We start from the raw sequence: 23891 nt of genomic DNA, 5'->3' as shown, positions 1-23891 counted from the left end.
TTGCCTGTTTTGGCATTTTTCTTTTGCACTTCATACGGATATGCCAAACATTCAGAAAGAGCCATGCCCCAATTTTTATCTAACCAGCCATTCAGAGTAAAATGGGATGTTATCCAATGGCTAGCCACCTCTGGTCAAGCAGTAAAGAGAGAAGCCCTCTGTGTACTATTGCAGGGTTATCCAGTTTAAGGGTGCGAGAGCTGTGTCAGAGAGTGTATTTGCCCAGTGATGATCAAAGCTTTTGCAAAAGCAACCTCTCAGAAAGGTTTTACTAATTTGCAGCCCCCAGCATAAATGATAAAGACCACCTTTTCCACCAGAGCCTCACCAGTGTTCCACTGAGATAGCCAAATTTATTATGTGTGATTGAAGTGGCGTCCAATGCCATCTGTGAATCGCTTTGAATGCAGCTTCTTGAATATGAGCTGAAATGAACTTGTATGGTGGATTCTGCCACATTGCATCCCAAGCATCAGCAGGAATTCCCATCCTAAAGCTAACTCTCATACCATTTTAGCACTCATGGGAGTGCCAACCATCTCTACAGTAAGCTCATTATAAACAATAGAGACCATCGCTTTCATATTATAGCCAGACTGAATACATGATTATTCATACCACTCTTAATGCTCGTCTGACATATGCCTCGCTTCTGTGTAGAGTGCTGGATCTGCAATACTTGAAGCCAAGATGGGTGAAAGGCTCTCAAGATGTGGGTGATCTATTGCAGTCTTAAATACATCTGTCAGCCTACAGTGGCCTGAATCTTCCCAACCTGGGAAGTGAAGGAATTTATCAACCTGCTTGATTTCCTTATATTCCAGATTTGGAACTCACAGTGACTTTAAAAGTGGCAGTCTTTTTGGCCTATTTAGTCCAACCTTCCATAGAAAAGGGATTTTCTATGGTCAGAAGCACTGTTATATTCAATTTATGGAACGGCATGTAGGCCTGATGGATTGGAGTGGCTGGGGAAACCCAGCCAGATGGGTGGGATATAAATAAACAACAACAACAGCAATTATAGTAAATTTCTGCTTGCAGCCATGGAACTGAAAGACCCCTTATATAACAACTGTTTTGAATGACAAGCCTGGTAATAGGTCAACAAAGGAGGGTAACTAAGACCTCGTTTCATCTTATGCCTAAACATAGTTTTCTTAATAAGTCTGTTGCATTTGTCCAAATTAGCAAACCGTTCCAAAATCTCTTGCTACCTCTTGAACCACCCATCAGAACCATGTCAGTTTCACTGCCGACAACTCAGGTTTTTGGACTTGTTTGGTGTTTTAAGTTTCCAACAATCTTGATGGCATCTCCTTTGAATCCTTACCCTTGGAAATGCAAACAGGGAGATTTATCCTATCACTGAAATGACATAAGATCATTTCGGTCTAGGAGAGCTGCAGATTTATACCTCCATGTTGCCTGCTAGCAGACCACGCACCCCCAACCTGGAAAGTTTTAATAAATTGAAAGAGTCCAGCTATTCTGCATCATTTTTTATAAAACAGTCTATGAATGCAGTGCTGACTACAAATTCCTAGATGCAAAACGTACTTATTTTTTTGATTCTAAAAATTTTGCTTTGGTGCCTGGCTCTGGTTGGTAGATCTTGGAATCTTAGTAAAAAACAAAGTAGATTCAACAAGTCTGATATCTGCCCCCCCCGCCCCACCCACAGTATTTTGTGGGTGCTGATTGTAAAACTTGCTCTGCACTTCGTCTTGGTTTGTTGAGGGTCATGCCAATTATTTAGATAACTTGACTGTTCCCAAATGCCAGCTGGTGGCCTTTTTCTAGGACTAGATGACTCTGTGCAGGGGTGGGGGTATTCCTTATAATAAAGATCTGTCCTGTGGGGATGAATGGATAGGGGGAAATGGTTTTTTAAATGTATATTTTATAGAGATGAACAAAATTGATTATTCACTCCTACTTTATCAAAATACCCAGGAGAGACTTTTGAGTGGTATTTGGCCTTTTTTTTATTGATTGAGACAAACAACACAGTAAAGGAAATTAAGTGTCACATTTCTGTTTTCTCCTGCAAAGATTCATAAAAGGATTTTGCCAGTTCAGGTGTGGTTTGGTTTTCTCCTACTGTTTCTGTTTCTGTATTTTATTTGAATTTGTGTCAGAAACACAGCGTTCTTGGTATTCTGCTTGTTTTTAACCGGTCTGTGACTGTATAATAAATTTTGATTGATTGATAGTTTTGTATTCTGCACAGCTTCTGCTCCCAAGTGTACCAGTTTACTTGAGCACCTCAGTTTTTGCTTACAATAGCTAGCCCAAGCTCCTTTGGCATGGTTCAGAGGATGGGGGCGGTCCTGGAAAACCGAAGTACTGTATTTATGTGACTCTAATGCACCATCAAATCTAATGCGCACCTCAATTTCCAAAACATTAAAACCATAAAAGTATTTGCTGGCGAATCTAAATGCGCCGTCAAATCTAATGCACACTCTAATTTTCACGACATAATTTGGCCAAAAAGGTGCACATTACATTTTACTAAATAAGGTAGATAACTCGAATTAGCCTCTTCTATCCAGAAATAACTAATGGTAATAGTTAATGCACATTAGAGCTTTCTTAGAACCACCATTTTAAAAAGTCCTGATGTCTTTGGGCTATGCATAGCCTGTGAATTGTATGTTACCTTTTCCTAATTTATGTCCCATTTTAACCAGAGATGATTTAAGCAAAGTATATTATCAACTATAGCATTTACAACCTTATGCTCAGACAAGTTTGCATGCTGGAAAAAAAAAAGTTCCTAGTTGAGTTGCTAAACAGCTTGGTAAATGCCCAATCTTGGTAATTTTACCATATGTCTATTACTGGTATTTTGTTTCTGGCATATGTTACACTGGTAGAACTTCTCTTGCGCAACAGAAGTTTGTCAGATCACTAAAAGAAGGCAGCCTTACTTTCCTCATATGTTCCACAGCATTTCGGGGTTGTTAGGGATTTTCTGTCCATTAAGTATTTTTTGGACAGAAGGGAGAAATGAACGGCTTTAAGGGATTTGGGTCCAACCTGTCAGTTTACAAAAAATTGTATATTTAATAGTCCATCTGGAGCCCATCAGCAATGATTTCCAAGAAAGAGTGCTAATGAAACATAGGAACTTGGGAGATGCTTACCATTTATAGTAGTAGTTATAGTTAATTGAGAAAAAGAATCTTGGTGCAAAACCCAGAGAATCCATCTGACTTGGACCAGGAGGTTGTGGATGCCCAGTGATGCATCTAGGGCTCTCTCATGACATTTTGCTGCCTGGGGTAAAGGACACTGTGATGCTGACTAGACTTGCAGGTGAATCTCCTTTGAACACCAGTGATGGAATAGCCTCCTCCATTGCACCTAAGACAGACACCCAGATTACTGGGGGCAGGACAGGATATATGGCAGCAGAGGGAAATGGCTGGCAGGGGTAGGGAGTCAGGAGAACAGCCAGGAGCTACTGCACCAATCCATTCGCCTTCTGAGGCAATTGCCTCACACTGCTTAACATTAGCACTGGCCCTAGATCCCTCCCCCTTGATACCTGGCCTATCCTGCAAATTTGCCATATTTGAGGCCTGAGTCACTTATAATCCTCTTCATGAGGGAATATGTGGAGCTGGATAGTCTTCTGCCGCCACCATTTGTAATCTTCTAGCAACTGGTTGTAGTGTTTGCCTTTTCCTGCACGGGCAGGTGAGTTCCTGGAATGTTTCTCACCCACCATCTGGTCAGCAGAAGAAGGCAAGAAGTTGAGTAAGGCAGACTTCAGATGAGCTCCCTGGCTCTCAGTCTGAGTTTTGTGTAGGGTGGGTAGACAAGGTGTGAGCTTGTGGCTTTTTGTTCAGTATACAGTTTGGTGAAGTAGGCAGTAGGGAGTACAAATGGGATGACTGAGTTTTTACTGCAGCTTTGCATCCCAATCAGTCATTATGGAAAGCTTTGTGAAGAAATTACAAATGTTTTTGATCATGGTCTTTGTTACTCAACATTCACGTTATTTACCTCTTTCTCCTTCCCATAGTAATTGGCTGGCAATCTCCTGCAGAGAGACAGAAGAATCCACATAAATTATCCTTGAATCGCTTCTCGTCTATGAGAATTATTGGCCGCATTTTCAAAGACTGTATCTGGAATACAATCAGTCAACGTCTATTGGGCATATCTTGTTTATCAACACTATTTGAGAGGCACACATCTTCTGATGTTCCAAAGTGGTGCTGTTTATCAAGGTAGGTGTTTTGCTTTGGCTTGCTTTAATTGGGAAGTTAAAATGAACATATTTCTTGGTCCATTTAGAACAGTGCTATTTGACATATCTGGTAGCCTCTGCTCCCCAAAGTCCTGGGAGGACACTTTCCCAACCCACTTGCCTAACAACAACAACAGGGTCCCCCCCCCCTGTCTCTAGTCCACTGCTAGTTTTTGCTGCACTCCCAAAGCATTAGTAATTTTCTTACATTATAGAACTGTGATGGAATAATTTCATCAGCTTTTCTTTGTGACTGAGTAGACTAAAACTCATATACAGTCATACCTCATGTTACGTTTTCTTCTGGTTGAGCGTTTTCAGGTTCCATCCCGTGACAACCTGGAAGTACCGGAACGGGTTACTTCTGGGTTTCACCGCTCGTGCATGCACAGATGCGCAAAATAATGTCATGTGCATGCGCAGAAGCGGCGAATCGCAACCCGTGTGTGCGCAGACACGGGTTGCATTCCTTTCAGGTTGCAAATGGGCCTCCAGAATGGATCCTGTTCGCAACCAGAGGTACCACTGTATTTCATATCAAAGGTTGTGTGTGTACTGCAATCAGAAATCATTGTTTGCATTTGATTTTCTACTCCCTCCAGCATATAAAGAACCCTGCAATGGCTGCATCCAGAAACTTAATGCAAATACTCAGCTGTGGCAGAAGGGTTCCATCATGGGGACTTCTGGGAAGAAGACCTTCCTGTTTCAGTCCTGCATGGTGCCGGCGAATATCTTCAGGTTTTGCTGCCAGCACCTCCATAACAGACGCAGTGGAAGTTCTTGGCAAATCTTATCTCCCAGATGACTACACCAATGTCACAAAGAAGATTCTTTCCAAGGTGGGGGAAAACTTGCACAACCAAAAGCATCACCCTTTGTGGCTGATGAAAGAGCGTGTGAAAGACCACTTCTACAAGCAATATATTGGGCGCTTTGGGACACCGCTCTTCTCTGTGTACGATGATTTGCCTCCGGTGGTCACCGTTGAGCAGAATTTTGACAGGCTGCTTATTCCAAAAGATCACCCTAGCAGGAAGAAAGGGGATAACTACTACCTGAATCGTACCCACATCCTAAGAGCCCACACATCTGCCCACCAGTGGGACTTGATGCACTCGGGACTCGATGCCTTTCTGGTTGTGGGAGATGTTTACCGTCGAGATCAGATTGATAGCACCCACTATCCAGTCTTCCACCAGCTAGAAGGTGTCCGGCTCTTCTCCGACCACGAGGTAAGAAAGGGTCTAGCCAACATGGTGTCCTCCCTGATATTGCTGGCTTCTGGTTCACATCGGCCCCACCCAGCCCAGTGAATGATTAGGAATGATGCGAGTTGTTGTTGAACAACACTTGAAGGGCACCATGTTAGCTGTTCCCATCATGGCACCGTCAACAGGTTCAGGGGGATTGCTAGTATTTGTTTACAGTGGTACCTTGGGTTAAGAACTTAATTCGTTCTGGAGGTCCGTTCTTAACCTGAAACTGTTCTTAACCTGAGGTACCACTTTAGCTAATGGGGCGTCCCACTGCCGCCGCACCCCAAAGGAGCCCAGGACAGCAAACATTAAAAATGTTGAAACAATATTATAATGGTCAATCACAGGACAGACACCTGCAGAAGCAGTTCCCCATTGTTTTAGGGGCTAACATGATACCAAGCCTTATCAGGGTACAGGAGGAATTCATGCTGGTCACCCAGCACTGCTAAGCTACATGGAGTCTTGTACCTCTTTTACAATAGCGCTTTGTCTTAGCTCATTTAAGGCCTTGTCAGCATTTCTGCTTCTCACACAGAAAAGCAGTTCTGCTCTCAAGACGGGCATTCAGGCCTGTCTCCATCATGAGCCAGTCTCTTGACCAGAGTTCTTTTCGATTCCACTCTGCAGCTTCTGGGCTAATCACATTCATTGCACAGACAGAGGTCCCCACCCCACCCCCAGTTGAGCTCATTAACTCCTGTTACAACACAATGGCAACAAACCATATCTTTGTTTATCACTGGAAAGCAAAAATGTTTGGGTTTGTGCGGCTCAGAATATTAGTCCTTCTCATTTTTAAAAGAGCATATGTCTCCTAAAAAATGCCTATCTCATTGCCAGGAGAAAAGTTATAAGTGCTCTAGGTAACATAAATTGCAAAATAGAATAAAGTATGTCTTTCTTGCTGGTTTATGGGATCTCTGCACCATATAACATAAATCTTTATATTTTTAACCACTCTAGAACAGTGTCAGTAGGATTTCAAATCTGAAGTGTAGTAGGCATATACCTTGTGTTAACTCCCTCAAAATATTATATAGGAGGGCCTTTCGGTGAAAAATTATAATGACACGTTTAATGGCTAAAAACATGGACATTATATGGAAATATATGTTAGCTTAATCCTGTGGTATGTTAGTCCTCCGTTTTGAAGGGTTGTGAGTCCTCTGTTTGAAGGTGTCCTTTATTTGAGGACTGTCCAGTCCAAGATAAAGTAAAGGTAAAGGGACCCCTGACCACCCCTACAGTTCTGTGATTCTGTGATCACATCCTCAATTGCCATAACTCAATGGGAAAACATGGTATTTAGCATCTGCCTGAATACAGAGGAGGGAACCAAAAAAACTGATGAGGAAGGGAACGCTAGGAATTCCAGAGACTGTTGCATGCATGCTACACAGTTAAAGTAATAATTCTGGGAACTATAGTTTACCCCTTCAAAGGTAAAGGGACCCCTGACCATTAGGTCCAGTCATGGCCGACTCTGGGGTTGCGGCGCTCATCTCGCTTTACTGGCTGAGGGAGCCGGCGTACAGCTTCTGGATCATGTGGCCAGCATGACTAAGCCGCTTCTGGCGAACCAGAGCAGCGCACGGAAACACCGTTTACCTTCCCACCGGAGCGGTACCTATTTATCTACTTGCACTTTGACACGCTTTCGAACTGCTAAGTGGGCAGGAGCAGGGACCGAGCAACAGGAGCTCACCCCATCGCAGGGATTTGAACCGCCAACCTTCTGATCGGCAAGTCCTAGGCTCTGTAGTTTAACCCACAGCGTCACCCGTGTCCCCCAGTCCAAGATAGTAAACCATAAAAGTTTAAAGATAATGAACCATAAAATGGGGAAGCAGCAGCCTGAAAGTTGACCATCAGCAGAGGCACAATGTCTTCCCCACTAGCGTGAGATGTAGTGTATTCCTGCTTAAATTACAACAATTCTTTCTAAGTTTGTACCTGTACATATAAATTACCATATGCAAACTGGTATTCTTGTTTGTCCTTATTTGGGGTGTGTGATGTAGATTTTTTTTGGCAATGCCTAACAGGGCCCCCTTCGAATTGGTTTTCATTTCATAGTGGCTGATTTTTAAAAGTCTCCACCATGCTTAATCATCACTTGTGTGCATAAGGAAGGCAATCCCTTAGCATTTGATATCAATCTTTATAATGCCCTAGAAAGGAACAGAAGGAAGGTGTGAATACAACATTATTATTATTTATTGAGTACAGTTTTCACCCTTTTCTGTTCTCAGTGGATTGGATTCCATTATATGAGGGCACAAATGTTTGGACTCTTCTCAAAGTGGGTGGGTGTGGATCAAATGCACTAGAACTATTATGGGATTGGAGCAACATACCTCATTTCCCTAGGACTTCTCACAACACTCTCTGCCATGTAGATTCCACCCCCCTCACATTGTGAAGATTGCAGCCATTAAACTTGTTTTTATAGGAAGCCAATAATCAGAAGGTCTCCAAACGCATGTCATGCTTGATCCAATTATTCTAAACAAATGCTCGCATTCAGAGAACCACAGAACTTAGTTTCATGGGACTGGGATGCAGGGAGCAGCGGAACCACTTGCCCCATGGCAGAACGTCGTGTGTGCGTGTGCAAATGGAGGCTACTTTCAAAACTGAGTTGGAATAGTGGAATAAAAAATCTTGCTCAGGGTGCGACCAAGACACTTGCTGGCTTAAAGCAAGTTTTTGGATCTTGGTGCTGCAATCAGAGCTGAGTAAGCGCTCCTGAGTAATGCAAAGAGTACAGTGGTTCCTCTGGTTGCGAACGGGATCCATTCCGGAGGCCCGTTCACAACATGAGCAGAACGCAACCTGTGTCTGCGCATCTGCGTGTGTGCGGGTCGTGATTTGCCTCTTCTGCGCATGCGCATGACATCATTTTGCACGCCTGCGCATGCATGGGCGGCGAAACCCAGAAGTAACCCTTTCTGGTACTTCCGGGTCGCCGTGGGATGCAACCTGAAAACGCTCAACCTGAAGCAAACGTAACATGAGTTATGACTGTCTTCCTATTTCTCCACACTCTGGGCATGTTAGTTTCTTTGCCATTTTTATACCATCAACTTTAAAAGTATAGATTAGAGACACATTTCACCTCTGTATTAATTATACTACCAGTAAATGCTAGATGAGAGAGAACTTTCTTGGCACAGAAGAGAGTGGGAAGTGGTTGGATATTCAGTTGGGTTGGCTGCAGTGATGAACTGCTGAGCCTTGCATAGAAAACGGTTGTGTTCTTCAGCACGGCTTATGATGTAGTTAGTTTCTTGCAGGAAAACGAAGCTTTTATTTTCTTTTAAACTTTTTTTTAACAGATCAGAACATACATTTTTTATTTATTTTTTTGCTTTTGTCTTGATTCAGCACACCAGTACTAAATGGGCACCACAGGACTGCACTATCCTCATAGTTTATATCTAGAAAGTGTCCGCAGCGCCTGTCATTTTGTTTTGTTACAGAATTTAATAGGGAGATGATTTTTCGAGAGAGAGTGACTGAGATGTTATTGCTGAATTCTAACGTCTGATGTTTTCTGCGGCAGTTTTGCTAAGCACTCAGCCAGGCAAATATGTTTCTGGGAGGGTTGCATGGAGGTCTCTTTGCATAACATTATGTTGCTTTCTTTCGTGAGCTGAGAAGTAAATGTAGAGATATTTAACTTGCGACAAACTTCTTTGTGAGAGTAAAATATGCAGAAAACATCTTTTTAAATATGTGTGTGTACACGTATGTGTGTTCTTGAAATATGTCCCTGAAGTGCATCTGCTAGTTTTCTGGCTATTCCTACCCTGAAGGCTTGTATATCTTTTATACATAGGCAGATGTGCCACTTGGAAATATATGAAGGGACCATAAGACCAAACGAAAAACACCAGCACAAGGACTGTTTGCCGAACTTCTGAGCATCTGCTCTGGTGCTTCAAACACCTTGGGTGGCAGGTGGCGCTGTGGTCTAAACCACTGAGCCTCCTGGGCTTGCTGATCAGAAGGTTGGCGTTTCGAATCCCCACAATGGGGTGAGCTCCCGTTGCTCTGTCCCAGCTCCTGCCAACCTAGCAGTTCGAAAGTACACCAGTGCAAGTAGATAAATAGGTACCACTGTGGCGGGAAGGTAAACGGTGTTTCCATGCGCTCTGGTTTCTGTCACGGTGTTCCGTTGTGCCAGAAGCGGTTTAGTCATGCTGGCCACATGACCTGGAAAGCTGGCTGTGGACAAACGCTGGCTCCCTCAGCCCGAAAGCAAGTTGGGCACCACAACCCCATAGTCACCTTTGACTGGACTTAACCGTCCAGGGGTCCTTTACTTTGACCTTTACCTCTAACACGTGTCCTTTGAGAAGGAGGACAGTTGCTTTTTATGCTGTGTAGGTTGTGCCTTCTACACACAGGAAGGATATTGCAAAACCCTGTACAATTTGTTCCTCCCCCAGCTTCCAATATGCTTCCTCCTCCAGCACTTCTGGTTTAATACTAAAATATGATAATGTTCTTTTCTCTGATCTATTGTAACCTCTGTTTTACTTTATTTGTGCAAGTGATGCTTCTGCAAAGGAGTGATGAAGAGTTCAAAAATGTGGGAGTATGTTAGTGGAAAGGAATGAAATATACTGTATTAGCCTTGCATGTTTTTCTCTCCCAGTGGATCTGTAATAAGTTGGCCAGCTTTTTGTGTCAAATATCCCAGCACCTCAAACTGGGCGACTCTGAAATGGTTCAGAATTGTTTTTCTACTGTGGAAGGAGCTAGCTTCTTCCCTCATCCCCAGCCAGGCTGGGCTTAAGGACACAGTGACTCTGAATTTCTGCAGTGGCATTTCCTTTCTGATTTTTTGAGATGCTGCACTCCCAGGAATGTGCAAAGTGCCCATCTGAATATTGCATATTCTGCAAAAATAAATCTGTTTCTGGACATGTACATTTTTGTCCCTGACTGTATGTCTTTCTGTTTTGACAGTTGACAAGCAAAACAGCATTTTGAGCAGGAGAGTTGAGTTTTGACTGGTTACCAACCCCAGCAGTAGCTGATGGGATGCTGGGGCATGGGGTACACTTGACCTGCAATCCTTGCATCACTGCTGCTTACTGTGACAGGCGAGGTCAGCACAGTGCAGACACACAGGCAGAGCCAATGTGGCATTCCTGCTGGTGGGTTTGCACTGCATTGACCTCACTGCTACGTCTCCTCTCCTCATTTACCTTCCAGTAAGCAGCAGCAATGCAGGTCAGGTGAGCACTGCCTTAAGACTCCATCAGCTACTGATCCCTTGCAGTAACTTCAGCCTGAAAGTTATATGTGCCATACTGAATTTCTAGTGAATATTGTGTTTTTCCTTTTTGCAAAAGGCACTTCAGCAGCAGCAGGAACTGAAGTCACATGTAGAAGAGTAGGGGAGTACATTTGGGGGCTACACTGTTCCCTGCCTGCCTGACACAGACCTTCTAACTCTGCCAGAAGAGTTTATATGGAAACCATGTCTTTAAAACTTGACTTTTTAAGGTGTGCTGCTTTTAAATTTAACGTGGTGTTCTCTCCGCCAGAGGGAGCTAATGCGAATTGAAAGTGTCTATTTCAGCAGTGAGATTCAATTAGCAAAAGTGAAAACATGCATATTGTGGACAGCTTGAGGCATATGTTTCAGATGATGCCAACCTTTGTGTAATCTTCTGGGAAGCTCGTCTGAGGGGATGTGGGAGAGCCCTTCTGATAATTCAGCTTCCTGTTGCTGGCTGCCTTCAGCATCTGATTATTTAGAGGAAGATGCAGACTTGCCATCTCAGAAGTGCACACTGGTGTTTACATAATAAAGATGCTTAAGATGAACAAAGTGAAACACGTATTTGTTGATTGACATGTTGCTGTTTCCATTGCTGTAACATGGGAAGAGGCGTAACTCGGTCTATATCCAGAAAGCTAAGTATACACTGAAAGGAACTAAGGAGGAAATGCATTCCCTTTAAGGTTAGGAAGAGATGCAAAAAGATGGAGGTGAAGCGGGCAACAGACTACTGGAATCTGGCATTTCCTTACCCATCCTCAGATACAGGCCCGGTTTATTCGTCACAGTGCACCATGGTTTCCAATAAACCATAGTTTACTGTGGACTAGTTGCATGTTGCTCAGGCATGTCAGTTTCACAACTCCCCCTTCCAAGGAGGGAAGCAAACCACAGAGTGGCTGACTTAGCGTGACTTACAAACCAAGAAAACTACAAGCGGTAAGCCAGGAGCAAAATTTAGTTTCCATTCATGGTTTATGTGGAAAGGAACAAACCAGAAGTGCTGGTTTGCAAATCATGCTTTCCATGCTTTGTTCCTCTACTCTGGAAGGGGAGGCGTGGTTGCACTTAGCATGTATCGTGGTTTATTTCAGGATATGACTTATTGTGACATGAGAATGGGGACCAGAAACTGCCAAAGCAAGAAACATGCATTCTACTTTGTTCAGCTAGAAAGTTGGTGATGTTGGAGTAGCCAAATGCTTTCCCTTTTCTACCTGAGATAGGTTTGCCCCCTTTTGGAGTGCCAAGGCATGTGTGTGTTTCATAGCTGTTCAAGAAGCATGGTTTCAGCAAGTGAAGCTGTTCTTAGCTCATGGGCTCTCTTCAGATATCACAGCCCCATCAATAGTGAGCGGGCTTTGGGTTTGTGGGCTCCTTTCAGCTCTCCCCCCAGTCCCATTCCCACACCCACTGTTTGTGATCCTTGTAACTTGCCATGATGTCTGATCGTGTCAAATTTGGGTTACTGTAAATTCTAACTTGTGGTTTCTAGTTAAATAGCTTTCAGGGTTTGGTTTGGAGGTAAAATGATGGTTTGCCGTATCTCAGTTGGGATCCTCAGTGTGAGGGAAGGAAGTGAAGCACAATGGGATGGAGCAGTGGTTGTCTCTAGCTTTGCCCACGATTGCCATAGAATCAGTGATCATCATATGATGTAATTTCTACTTGTCACCTGTCTATTAAGTGCTTTTGAGTCCTGCCAGAAAAACAGTTGCCAGCCTTGTTCACAGTTCTCTAAGAGCCAATCTTCTTCTTCTTGTTGTTGACTGGCTAAATGATTCTGATTTGTTTGTTTGTTTTTGCTTTCATTCTGCTCTTGAGTAAAGGCTGTTCTCCATCTCTGCCACCATCCACATTTTTTCCACCAGCATTTCAGCCTTAGAATCACGCCTGAGTGGAGGCCACCAGCGTTTATATTTTGAGGCTCAGCATAACCTCAGACAGAAAGATATAAGTGGGGCCCCCTTTAATTTCCTAGGAGTGTCATGTCTTTAAGCTCCACACACCAAAATTGTCAGTATGGCTTGATAACTGAAAATTCAGTATGCATTTCTTTGAAGAAGTGTGGATGATAGTTGATTGTGTGACAAATGTTTCTGTATATCAGTGAAATAAATGTAGGGAAGTATGAAATTAATACCCATCAGTGTGTTAATCATAGACTAATAACATTTTTAATTTGTATATTCTGCCCCCCTTTTGAAAACCAGCTTCACTATCTAAATATGTTGGCTGGATTCATACAATATAAACAAGCTGAGCTTTTTCCACCTGGTAGCTTGTGGACTGAAGGGCCCAATGATTACACCAAGAGGTGATGTGACGAGCTGTCTAAAATAATTTGTGTTGTTTTCTTCCCAAACTAAAACTCCCCACTGTAAGCAGCCCAGGGTACTCCATTATTAACGCATCGACTTTAGTATCCACTCATTGACTGACAGTGCAGGGGCCAGAGTGTGATCTTACAAGTTTTATTGTGTCAGAGAGTGATTGTGATGGCAGGAAGTGTTCTTGTTGATGCACAAGTTCCACATTAGTGTCATTATTAATCCATCAGTTTAGAGGCTGCAGTGCATTTGCAGAAGAAAAAGAAAAAAAGGGTTGGTCCAGACTAAGTGGATTTAGAGTGTGGATTCTCCTCCTTTAGAGGAAGTTTGGCACAACTGCATACACAAGGCATTTAATCATTGGGGAGGGGGGGAACCCTAGAAAATGGCAAAACGTCCTAACTGACTATTAGAACTTGGTGGGGAATTTGAAGCCAGGGACCACACAGCTTCTCCTCCAGGCTATATCTCTCTCACCAGCCTTCATTTACATCCTCCTTTTCGCCTGGATGAAACATCTCCTTGAACTATGATCGTGCCTCTTACTTGCCTGGTTGGAGAATAAACAGCAGTGTGTGAGTGTGTGCAGAAACTAGTCTGTGTGTGAAGGTTGCCCCGCCACTCTGGGCGGCTTACAACATATATAAACACATAACAAAACATTAAACATTAGAAAACTTGCCTATACAGTGGTACCTTGGGTTAAGTACTTAATTTGTTCTGGAGGTCCATTCTTAACCTGAAACTGTTCTTAACCTAAAGCACCACTTTAGCTAATGGGGCCTCCCGCTGCGCTGCCGGAGCACGATTTCTGTTCTCATCCTGAAGCAAAGTTATTAGCCTGAGGTAATATTTCTGGGTTGGTGGAGTCTGCAACCTGAAGCGTATGTAACCTGAAGCGTATGTAACCTGAAGCGTATGTAACTCGAGGTACCACTGTACAGGCCTGCCTTCAGATGTTCAGACAAAGGTTGTACAGTGGTACCTCGGGTTACATACACTTCAGGTTACAGACGCTTCAGGTTACAGATTCCGCTAACCCAGAAATATTACCTCGGGTTAAGAACTTTGCTTCAGGATGAGAACCGAAATCGTGCTCTGGCGGCGTGGCAGCAGCAGGAGGCCCCATTAGCTAAAGTGGTGCTTCAGGTTAAGAACAGTTTCAGGTTAAGAACGGACCTCCGGAATGGATTAAGTATGTAACCAGAGGTACCACTGTATACTTATCTCCTTGACATCTGATGGGAGGGTGTTCCACAGAGTGGGCACCACTACCAAGAAGGCCCTGTGCCATGTTCCCTGTAACTTCACTTCTTGCAATGAGGAAACTGCCAGAAGGCCCTCGGGGCTGGATCTCAGTGTCTGGGTTGAACAATGGGGGTGGAGACGCTCCTTCAAGTATACAGGGCCGAGGCTATTTAGGGTTTTAAAGGTCGGCACCAACACTTTGAATTGTGCTCAGAAACGTACTGCATTGAGATGTATTGTTATATTTCTCTTTAAATTATAGCACTATGCAAACCTGTGTCCTCTTTTTTGTGTGGCTGTGCATAACATTGCATAACACTCCCCTGAGCAGGACCAGCCCACTCATGAGGTAGGGTGAAGCCACTGCCTTAAGCAGCACCCCTGCATGCAACCTGCCCGCCCCACTGACTCCTCTGCCGCCAGAGAAGTGGCGCCACCATTGGCGCTGATTTCCAGCAATATCTTGCCAGAATCTTGCAAGATCTTGGCGAGATCTCGCCGGAAATCAGCGCTGGCCGGAGGCGATGGGCTGGGCAGCAGGGCAAGGTGGCACTTCCCACTTTATCTCAAGCATCAAAACGGAAAGCACTGCCTCTGCCCCCGAGATTGCAGGAGAAGAGCTGCAGTCGTGGGTCAGCTGTTCGTCAGAGAATATCACTTGCTGTCGATCTTCTCCTTGATATGTTGTGTCCCACAACATAGCGTGGAAAGTTCCCAGATTATAGGAAAGGATAGGAAGTAGCGTCACACTCTGATAACATGCAGGATTCTGCAAGGCTTCGGAAAATGGCAAGGATTCGGTAGTGTGTGTCATATCAGTCTCAGAAGAGACATGTCCAGGCTTGCTGCAGCAGGATGAAAGGCAGTTGGGCTTGTATCTCAGGAGTTTTGATTTAGCAGGGAGAGAAGCTAATTGGATAGGTCTTTGAAGTCCCCTGATCAGGAAACAGCAGTTAGGATCAGCAGGTAGCACTGTGTCATCTTGGGCCCCCTTTCAACGGAATCAGCTAGGTTAATTCAGGCAAAAATGTAATAGTGGGGTATGCTAATGCAGAGTAACTACTGCTACTCCCTGGTCCTGAACGCATAACATTGCATAGCACTCTTTGGAGCAGGACCAGCCCACTCATGAGGCAGAGTGAAGTCACTGACTTAAGCGGCACCCCCGCATGCACCCTCTGCCCCTGAGATTGCAGGAGAAGAGCTGCAGTCGTGGGTCAGCTGTTTGTCAGGGAATCTTACTTGCTTCTGAGGGCAATGAAACAATCGTTGAGACGGCTAGAGCGCCGGTGGCAGATAACTCATTCTGAATCTGACCAGACATGGGTTAGAGCTCAGTGTTGAGCCTACCAAGGGCTAGGTTGAAAGAAGAAATTGCTTCCTGAATGAGACCACAGGGGCATATAGATTGACTGCATTTTAAAAAGCAAAGGCATTTTTTGGGGGGTGGGGAATAAATTACTGAGCTTGGGTTTGGAATACCTTGGTTTAAATCGCTGCTCAACTCTGTAGCTCCTGATTGCCCCAGGGCACATATTTCTCTCTCCCACTTTCTCTGAAGCCTACCTTGCAGGTAGGTTGTGATGATTAATGCATTTTTATAGCAGTTTTGTACACTATCAGGAGAAGAAGAAGAGTTTGGATTTGATATCCCGTTTTATCACTACCCGAAGGAGTCTCAAAGCGGCTAACATTCTCCTTTCCCTTCCTTCCCCACAACAAACACTCTGTGAGATGAGTGGGGCTAAGAGACTTCAAATAAGTGTGACTGGCCCAAGGTCACCCAGCAGCTGCATGTGGAGGAGCGGAGATGCTAACCCGGTTCCCCAGATTACTGTACGAGACTACCGCTCTTAACCACTGCACCACATAAGCACACTCTGGTTATTTTCGGGATTTTCTCTGCATCTTCAAAGGCAGGACTAGGGAACTCCAGATGTTGTTGGGCTACAACTCCCTTCAACCCCAGCCAGCATGCTTGATTGTCAAGTATGATGGGTGTTGTAGTCTGGAAACAACTGGAGGGCCACAGGTTCTCCACCCCTGCAGTCAGAGGTTGAGGGACAGTTGCTAAGAGTGTGAACTGGGAAACCTTCAATTCGAACAACACTTGTCTTGGAATGAACTTCCTGGAATGAGACTTGAGTGGGAATGAACTCACTGCGGAATGAAAGTCTGTGAAATGCAACAGCAATTCGTATTTAAAGTATCTAAAGCGAAAATGCTCGACCTTAACTTCACAGGTCAGTTTGTAAAGATAACCCATATAAAATATGCAAAGTGCTTTGAATATTCAGAAAGGGCTGTACCGACGCTGAGATTGTTTTCATTCTTTCCTTTTTCTTTTTTTGAACAGCTATTCAGCAATGTGGGTGGTGGAGAAAGCTTCTGCTTGTTTGAACAAGGCCACCGCACACCTCACAAGCAAGAGACACACACCATGGAAGCAGCAAGGCTCATGGAACACAGCTTGAAAATGGCGTTGACAAAACTTGTGGCTCATCTCTTTGGTGATGGTACGTGTCTCATGTGCTGATCCTCTGATCCTGCTAATGTGGTCCCGACATACTTGCAATGCTGTATGCTTCCTTCAGTCAACAGCGGTTGAAATGATTTAATGCAGCAACGAAGGCATCAGTGCCGACAACATCCCCGGAAACACAAACTGCTCCCCAATCTCAGTGTTGCTCATTAGTGATGCCCATTTTATCCATCCCTGGAAAACTGGCTTGTAGCCAATATTAGTCAGGCTCAGAGTAGACCCATTGACATTAATGGGCATGATTAACTAGGATCCACTAATTTTACTGTATCTCCTAACCCATTTTGATGATATCACAGCACCCGGACGATACCTTTTGCCACAAACAATTCATGCTCTCAAGAATTGCACTCTTTAGCTTCCGACACTACTACTACTACTACTACTACTACTTCTTCTTCTTCTTCTTCTTCTTCTTCTTCTTCTTCTTCTTCTTCTTCTTCTTCCTTCTCCCTTCTCTCTTCTTCCTTCTTCCTTCTTCCTTCTTCCTTCTTCCTTCTTCTCTGTTTGACCATTCATTGTTGTCCCACCACCACTCCCTGGGTTCTGAGTCTTCTTCCCTCCATGGCTCCCTAGCTAGTTTCTCCCACCATTCCTTTGCGTCCAACCAGTCCATGACAATATCAGGAGCAAAACATTTCCAGCATCTCTTATGTAGGGCCAGGATAGATTTCTGTCTGAAAATCTGAAGAGCCTTTGTCCATCAGCGTAGACTGACTGGCCAGCCTCAGCCAGGATGGCCAGTCCTAGGAATTGTTACCATAGAATACTGGACTCTGCTCTGAGACCCAGCAAAAATCTTGTATTCATTGCTGACATAAATATCTATCAGGGAAACACAGTTAGTGTTAGAATTCATGCAATATGTTGGCACGTTTGGAAGCTGTTAAAGAGAGTTATTTTTAGCAGAAAATCTAGCAAAGAATGTTGTAATTAAACCTCCTACACAAATAATAAGGTGTCTAACAGTCCTTTTTTACTGTCAATAATTTTCCTGTTTGGGGTTTGTATGAATACTTGTCATTTTTGCTTTATACAATCAACCCATGTCACCTCTCTGTTTTGAAACTCACTTTGTACATGAACCTGGATAAAATGTATTGGGTTTTTGTGTGTGCAAGCTGATGACAACATTACACTGAAGGTAAACAGGGCAATAAGCAATCTTTCCAATGGCCAGCAAAACAGGGACTTTTAAATAGTGGCCTCATATTTGTGGACTGCATTCCCATGTAGGATAAGACAAGCCTCTACTTTATGATGTTCAAATGGCCTCTGAAGATTCCTCTCACTTGGTTTTATAGATTGGTTTTAATTGAACTGCATAATTGCAGACTGTTTTTATTATGCTTTATAATTCTGGGCTGGTTATGTGTGAGCTTTTCACGGGAGTTTTTCCTTGCTGTATCTGGAGAAGCCGAGGCGGAGGGTGGGGGTTTAAATCTGGACCCTTCGGCATGCAAATCATGTTCTCCACCTCTGATCTATGGCCCTTCAATGCTTTTCCCATGCCCTCACTTTCTCAGTAATCTTGGCAGCCGGTAAGGCCGGTGTTATCCAGCTGAGTCCAAAATAATAGGGACTTGCCTAAGGCTGCCTCCCTTGTAAATACAATGTTGGATAATGGATTGCCATTCATCCGTACTTCTTTTAATATGTATAGAAATGTAATTGATCTTCAGCAACATGGCAAAGCAATGTGCACTGCAAAGCGTTTGTGGCTTTTTCTCGGATTTGTTCTCCCTACGAATTTGATGTGTTGTGTCATGGTCATAATGTTTGTTTATTTAAAAAAAATACTTGCATACCACGATTTCATTAGGAAAAAACCAAGGCAATGCTGTTTACAACACACACACACACAAACAGCGTGTAAAATTTAAACTTACAGATCACCTGCTAACTGCTACAAATTTTTTCTTCTTCTTAATTGTCTGCATATGCCTGGCTACACGGTTGGAGCTAGGATTGAGGAGACTCGTGTCCAAATTCCCCACTTATTGAATGACCTTGGGACAGTCACTATCTGTCAGCCTAACCTACCTCTCAGGGTTGTTGTGACGATGAAATCAAGGTAGAGGACCATGTATGCTGCCTTGAATGTCTTGGAGGAAAGGAGAGTTACAATTATAGCAAATAAACGAATCATTGAAGAACATCTTGTACAGCACTAGACCAGGAGCCACTCGAGCAAAAAACAACAACAACCCTCTTGGATAAGCCTTTGTAGTCACATCGATCCATTAATTATTACCATGCACCTTTTCCTGTTGTTCCTATAAATCCCGTGTTCCTATAACCCGTGGCCTTCCAAATGTTGCTGGACTTCTAACTCCCATCATCCCTGACCATGGGATGTGTTGCATAGGAGCCAACTCTCAGGGGTTATGTGGGCTTCAGCCCCCACAAAGTTAATGGGCATTCCCATTCAAATGGTGTGTGTGTGTGTGTGTGTGTGTGTGTGTGTACTGCGTCATGTGACCGATTATGTGGGGCGGGGCTTACCTGGGCCCCCACAATATTTTATTCAAATTGGCACCCCTGCTGTGTTGGTTGGGGGCTGATGGGAACTGGAGTTTCACCTGGAGGGCCACAGATCTGCAAGTGTTATAAACATACAGTGGTACCTCGAGTTAAGAACTTAATTCGTTCCAGAGGTCCGTTCTTAACCTGAAATGGTTCTTAACCTGAGACGTGCTTTCCCTAATGGGGCCTTCTGCTGCCGCTGCACCGCTGGCACGCGATTTTCGTTCTTATCCTGGGGCAAAGTTCTTAACCTGGAGAAACCACTTCCTGGTTAGCGGAGTTTGTAACCCGAAGCGTCTGTAACCCGAGGTCCCACTGTACTGCCTACAGCAAATATTTGTTTTGCTCTTAAGCTGCTTTGGACTTCCCTTGGGAAGCAGAAGCGGGGTATGAGGAATAAGTGAGAAAAATATTCCACTGAGGCAGGTTCCTGTGTGCAAAGCTGTACCCCCGCTTCTGCCACATTTCACCTCTGGCCTGCTGCTTGTTGCTCTCTTCTTGCCATCCTGCTTTTCCAAAGCTGTCTGAAAGTGGCGAGGTTTGGTTCACCTGTGGCACAAAGCGAGAGTCTTACAACTCAATTGTAAGTTGCACTTCAGGGGGTTGGACTAGATTACCCTTGGGGTCCCTTCCACTTCTATGATTCTGTGATTCCTCCCCTCGAAACCATTTCCTTTATCCAGCCTTTTTGGTGTGTGTCAGTTTCCCCTCACCATTTGGTTAAATATCTGTACAGTACTTGATTAAATAGTTTTTAATTCATTATGCAACTCTCTCTATAAAATAGTTGCAGTGGAGCCACAAATCAGAGGAGAAGAACTTTGTATTTAAAAGGGTAAAAGGTAAAGGTAAAGAGACCCCTGACCATTAGGTCCAGTCGTGACCGACTCTGGAGTTGCGGCCTCATCTCGCTTTATTGGCCAAGGGAGCCGGCGTACAGCTTCTGGGTCATGTGGCCAGCATGACTAAGCCACTTCTGGCGAACCAGAGCAGCGCACGGAAATGCTGTTTACCTTCCCGCAGGAGCGGTACCTATTTATCTACTTGCACTTTGACGTGCTTTCGAACTGCTAGGTTGGCAAGAGCAGGGACCGAACAACGGGAGCTCACCCTGTCGCAGGGATTCGAACCACCGACCTTCTGATCAGCAAGCCCTAGGCTCTGTGGTTTAAACCACAGCGCCACCTGTGTCCCTTATTTAAAAGGGTGCGATAGTGCAAAAGAACACATGCCACCCTATGGAGATTTGATTTGCTAAAAGAGGTCATTAAGGTAACAGCTTTAAAAAAGAATAAGGATAAGTTTCAGTTAGTAGAACAAGCAACTCTTAATCTCAGGGTTGCGGGTTTGAGCCCCATGTTGGGTAAAAGATTCCTGCATTGCAGGGGTTGAGCTAGATGACCCTGATGGCCCCTTTCCAACTCAATGATTCGATGATTCTTTATCTCTGGGGAGCTGTTAGTCATTTCAGGTTACTGAGCCCAACAGAATTACCTGCTTTGCTGGAAAATCTTGGGCTCATTTTCCTGCCATGCCAGGTGCTTGCTGCAGTTTGACAAGTGATTGATTTGGTTTTAAAGGGTGCCTGAGTTGCCCAAAGTGTTTTTCCTATTAGAAAAGGCATGAGTGCTTCCCCCCTCCCCCACAACGACTCTTCACAATATCCAAGCTTTATTGCCTTGCACTCACAAAAAGTGCTGTAAATTTGTTGGCTTTCTATTTGTTTTCTTTGGCTTGCAGTAATTGATGTTGCTAACTGAAGGGCGAGTTTTGCTAAGGGTGGGAGAAGCAAGCATCTTAATCACCCCCTCCCCCTTTTTTTGCTTCTATGGCACAGATCTGGAGATTAGATGGGTGGACTGCTACTTCCCATTTACTCACCCTTCCTTTGAAATGGAGATCAACTTCCGAGGAGAGTGGATGGAAGTCTTGGGCTGCGGAGTCATGGAGCAGCAGCTAGTGAACTCAGGTACGAAAAACGCCTTGGCTTCATCGACATCTCTATTAGCACAGGCTTCCAGCGCAATCAGTCTCACGTTCCAGCACGTTGCCTCTGCTCGGAGCACATGCTCGCCGTACACCCACAGATCTGCATTAGCAGCAGTGCCTGCTAGCAGCTCGGAGACAGAGAGCAGACGCAGTGAGGTTACCGCATTAATTGGTAAACCAGAAACTCACACCTCAATCCCAATTATGCACAGTGTAGTGGGAGGGAGCTTGTTTTGTTTTTGGAGGCGGAATCGTGCACAGATTGTATTGTCTCCAAAAAAGTGTGAATATCCTTGGGTGCAACACAGGGTTGCTCAGCTTTGGGAAGGCTGCAGAATCTCTGCAGATGGTGTCAGGACTCAGTTTGAGCAAGGACTTTTTACCAGAAAGGCCAGTTTTTAATGTAAGAGGCTGGACCATATAATTATTTCATCATCATCAATCTTTATTACGGTCCAGAGACCCAACAAATCGTTACAAAGCAATACACAATACACAATTCATACAGCCTACGTGGTCTTCATGGATCAGAAATCAGCATTTGACTCCACCCCCATATCCCAGCTATGGTCCAAATCTAATCTGATTTTGCAGGACAAATGACTCCTCTTTCTTATAAAAGCCCTTTCTTATAAAAGCCCTGTGCAATGGAACCAAACTGCAGGTCCGATGCGGTCGGCAGGGACAGTTATCGAACAGCATCGAGATGACTAGGGGGGTGAGACAGGGATGCATTTTGGCCCCCACATTGTTTTGTCTATTCTTAAATGACCTAGAAGAGAGTATAATGGACCCAGATGGACACCTTCCATTGGACCTCTATTGGTCTGTCACCCCCCCAACTGTATTACCTGGGTTATGAAGGCGCCCTAAAGACGTTAAAGCAAAGATTATGGGATAATGCACACAGTGACTTGCGATCTCGATCACACGCAGTCTGTAGTCCGCTGGCAGTAGGAGTACAATATGGGCATGTCTTTAAGTTAACATCTTACATTAAAAACCTGACAGTACCAAACTATTGAAGGCTTTTCACCAAAGCCAGACTAAACGTCTTTCCTTCTGCAGTGTTGGATGGTAGGTTGAGAGGAGTTCCCTACCAGGACAGACTTTGCTCGTGTGCTCAAGACATCGATTCCATAAAACATAATTATTTACCTTTACCCCTAGAAGGCTTCCAGAGGAGCTTGCAGTTGTCATCAGGCTTACAGTTCAAAAGATGACAAAGAAAAAGAGATCAGGAGAGAGGCAGGGGAAAGCAAGTTGAAGTGCACTTCTTAAAGATGCAACATTTGGGATAGAAGCAGTTCAAATAGCCTGATGGTTTAGCTGCCACTTGGTGTATACCAGAAGGCGTATCTCCACCCCCATCGTTCAGCCTGGACACTGAGATCCAGCACTGAGGACCTTCTGGCGGTTCCCTCACTGCGAGAAGTGAAGTTACAGGGAGCCAGGCAGAGGCGTGCCCCTAAAATTTTGCAATCACCCTGGTAGCACCCCCCATGCTGCGCCACTGATCAGGGCACATACCACTCTACTCCGTATTTTCAAGGTTTCAGGAAATCCTAAAGCATCCTTAAGTTGTCACTGTTTGGCCAGCTAACAGCTTGTTTAATGTGTTGGTTAAAAAAATGACAAGGCACTGAAAAAGTTGCCAATAAAGGTCATTATATTAACACGCACACACAAAACATTATGACAGATTGAAGTTGAGCATTGGAATCTTATTAGCTGTGCTTCTTCCTTTTTTAAGTTACGAAATGCTTGCTTGCCTTGGGAGTGTGCCTGTTCAAGCAACGGTTGCCTTGTTTCCTATACATAAGGAATAAGAGTAATGTGGTAGGAACATTGAGGGTAAATCAAAAGGCACAATCGCGGTCCCCAGCGAGTTTGAAACATCAGAGCATCGTCACATGTAATTTATGATGAAAAGAGTTTGTTCCTTGGAGGGAAACCTGAGGACATTTCAGGTTCCAGTGAAGTCTCCAAACCTTTTGAGGTTTCCAGTTTTGAACGTTTAGTTGTGAGTGAAGAATTCCGTTGCACTGTTTCATGTCTTATAGATTCTTTGTCGGACCTCTTATGCTTTGTGTTCCGAAAGATAATGCCGCACAGAAGAGTATTTTACTGAGAAACCTTTCTTTGATTTGTTTAGAAACCTTTCCTTGATTTCACTTACATTTGAATAGAAGTATGCACTGAACCGCTGAAAAGTCAGAGAAAGGGAAGGGCAAAAGCTTTAGCAGGTGTCGCTCTCTTCCGCCTCTGATTTTCTTTCTCTTTGGGCTTCTTGGTTAAAGATTCTACAACCCTTGTGTCTCAATTCCTAGAGTGTGATTCAGCTTCCTCTCTATGCTTGAGAGTGAACTTTTCAACACATGGCTCAGGCTATAGTGAAATTTGGAACTGCGGAAAGTAAAATCTGTTCCTT

At 44.2% G+C, this 23891-nt stretch overlaps 1 protein-coding gene across 6 annotated transcripts in view; it reads left to right on the top strand.

Moving 5' to 3' along the window:
• FARS2 (phenylalanyl-tRNA synthetase 2, mitochondrial) overlaps window positions 1–23891 on the top strand; it is a 198387-nt gene that overhangs the window by 39918 nt on the left and 134578 nt on the right. For 4 of the 6 annotated variants that reach the window (XM_083747361.1, XM_083747360.1, XM_083747363.1 and 1 more), the window contains 4 exons: window positions 4037–4244; window positions 4867–5499; window positions 16760–16919; window positions 21309–21440. In XM_083747361.1, coding sequence (XP_083603487.1) covers window positions 4885–5499; window positions 16760–16919; window positions 21309–21440 — 907 coding nt within the window. In that variant the 5' untranslated portion in view covers window positions 4037–4244; window positions 4867–4884. The remainder of the gene's footprint in view (window positions 1–4036; window positions 4245–4866; window positions 5500–16759; window positions 16920–21308; window positions 21441–23891) is intronic. The other 2 variants (XM_083747365.1, XM_083747364.1) reach the window with 2 other exon arrangements.

This window comes from Podarcis gaigeae (genome assembly GCF_964106915.1).
Source record: "Podarcis gaigeae genome assembly, chromosome: 7".
Lineage (NCBI taxonomy): Eukaryota > Metazoa > Chordata > Lepidosauria > Squamata > Lacertidae > Podarcis > Podarcis gaigeae.
Note: the sequence above shows the minus strand (reverse complement) of the source record. Positions and strands in the feature narration are given on the sequence as shown.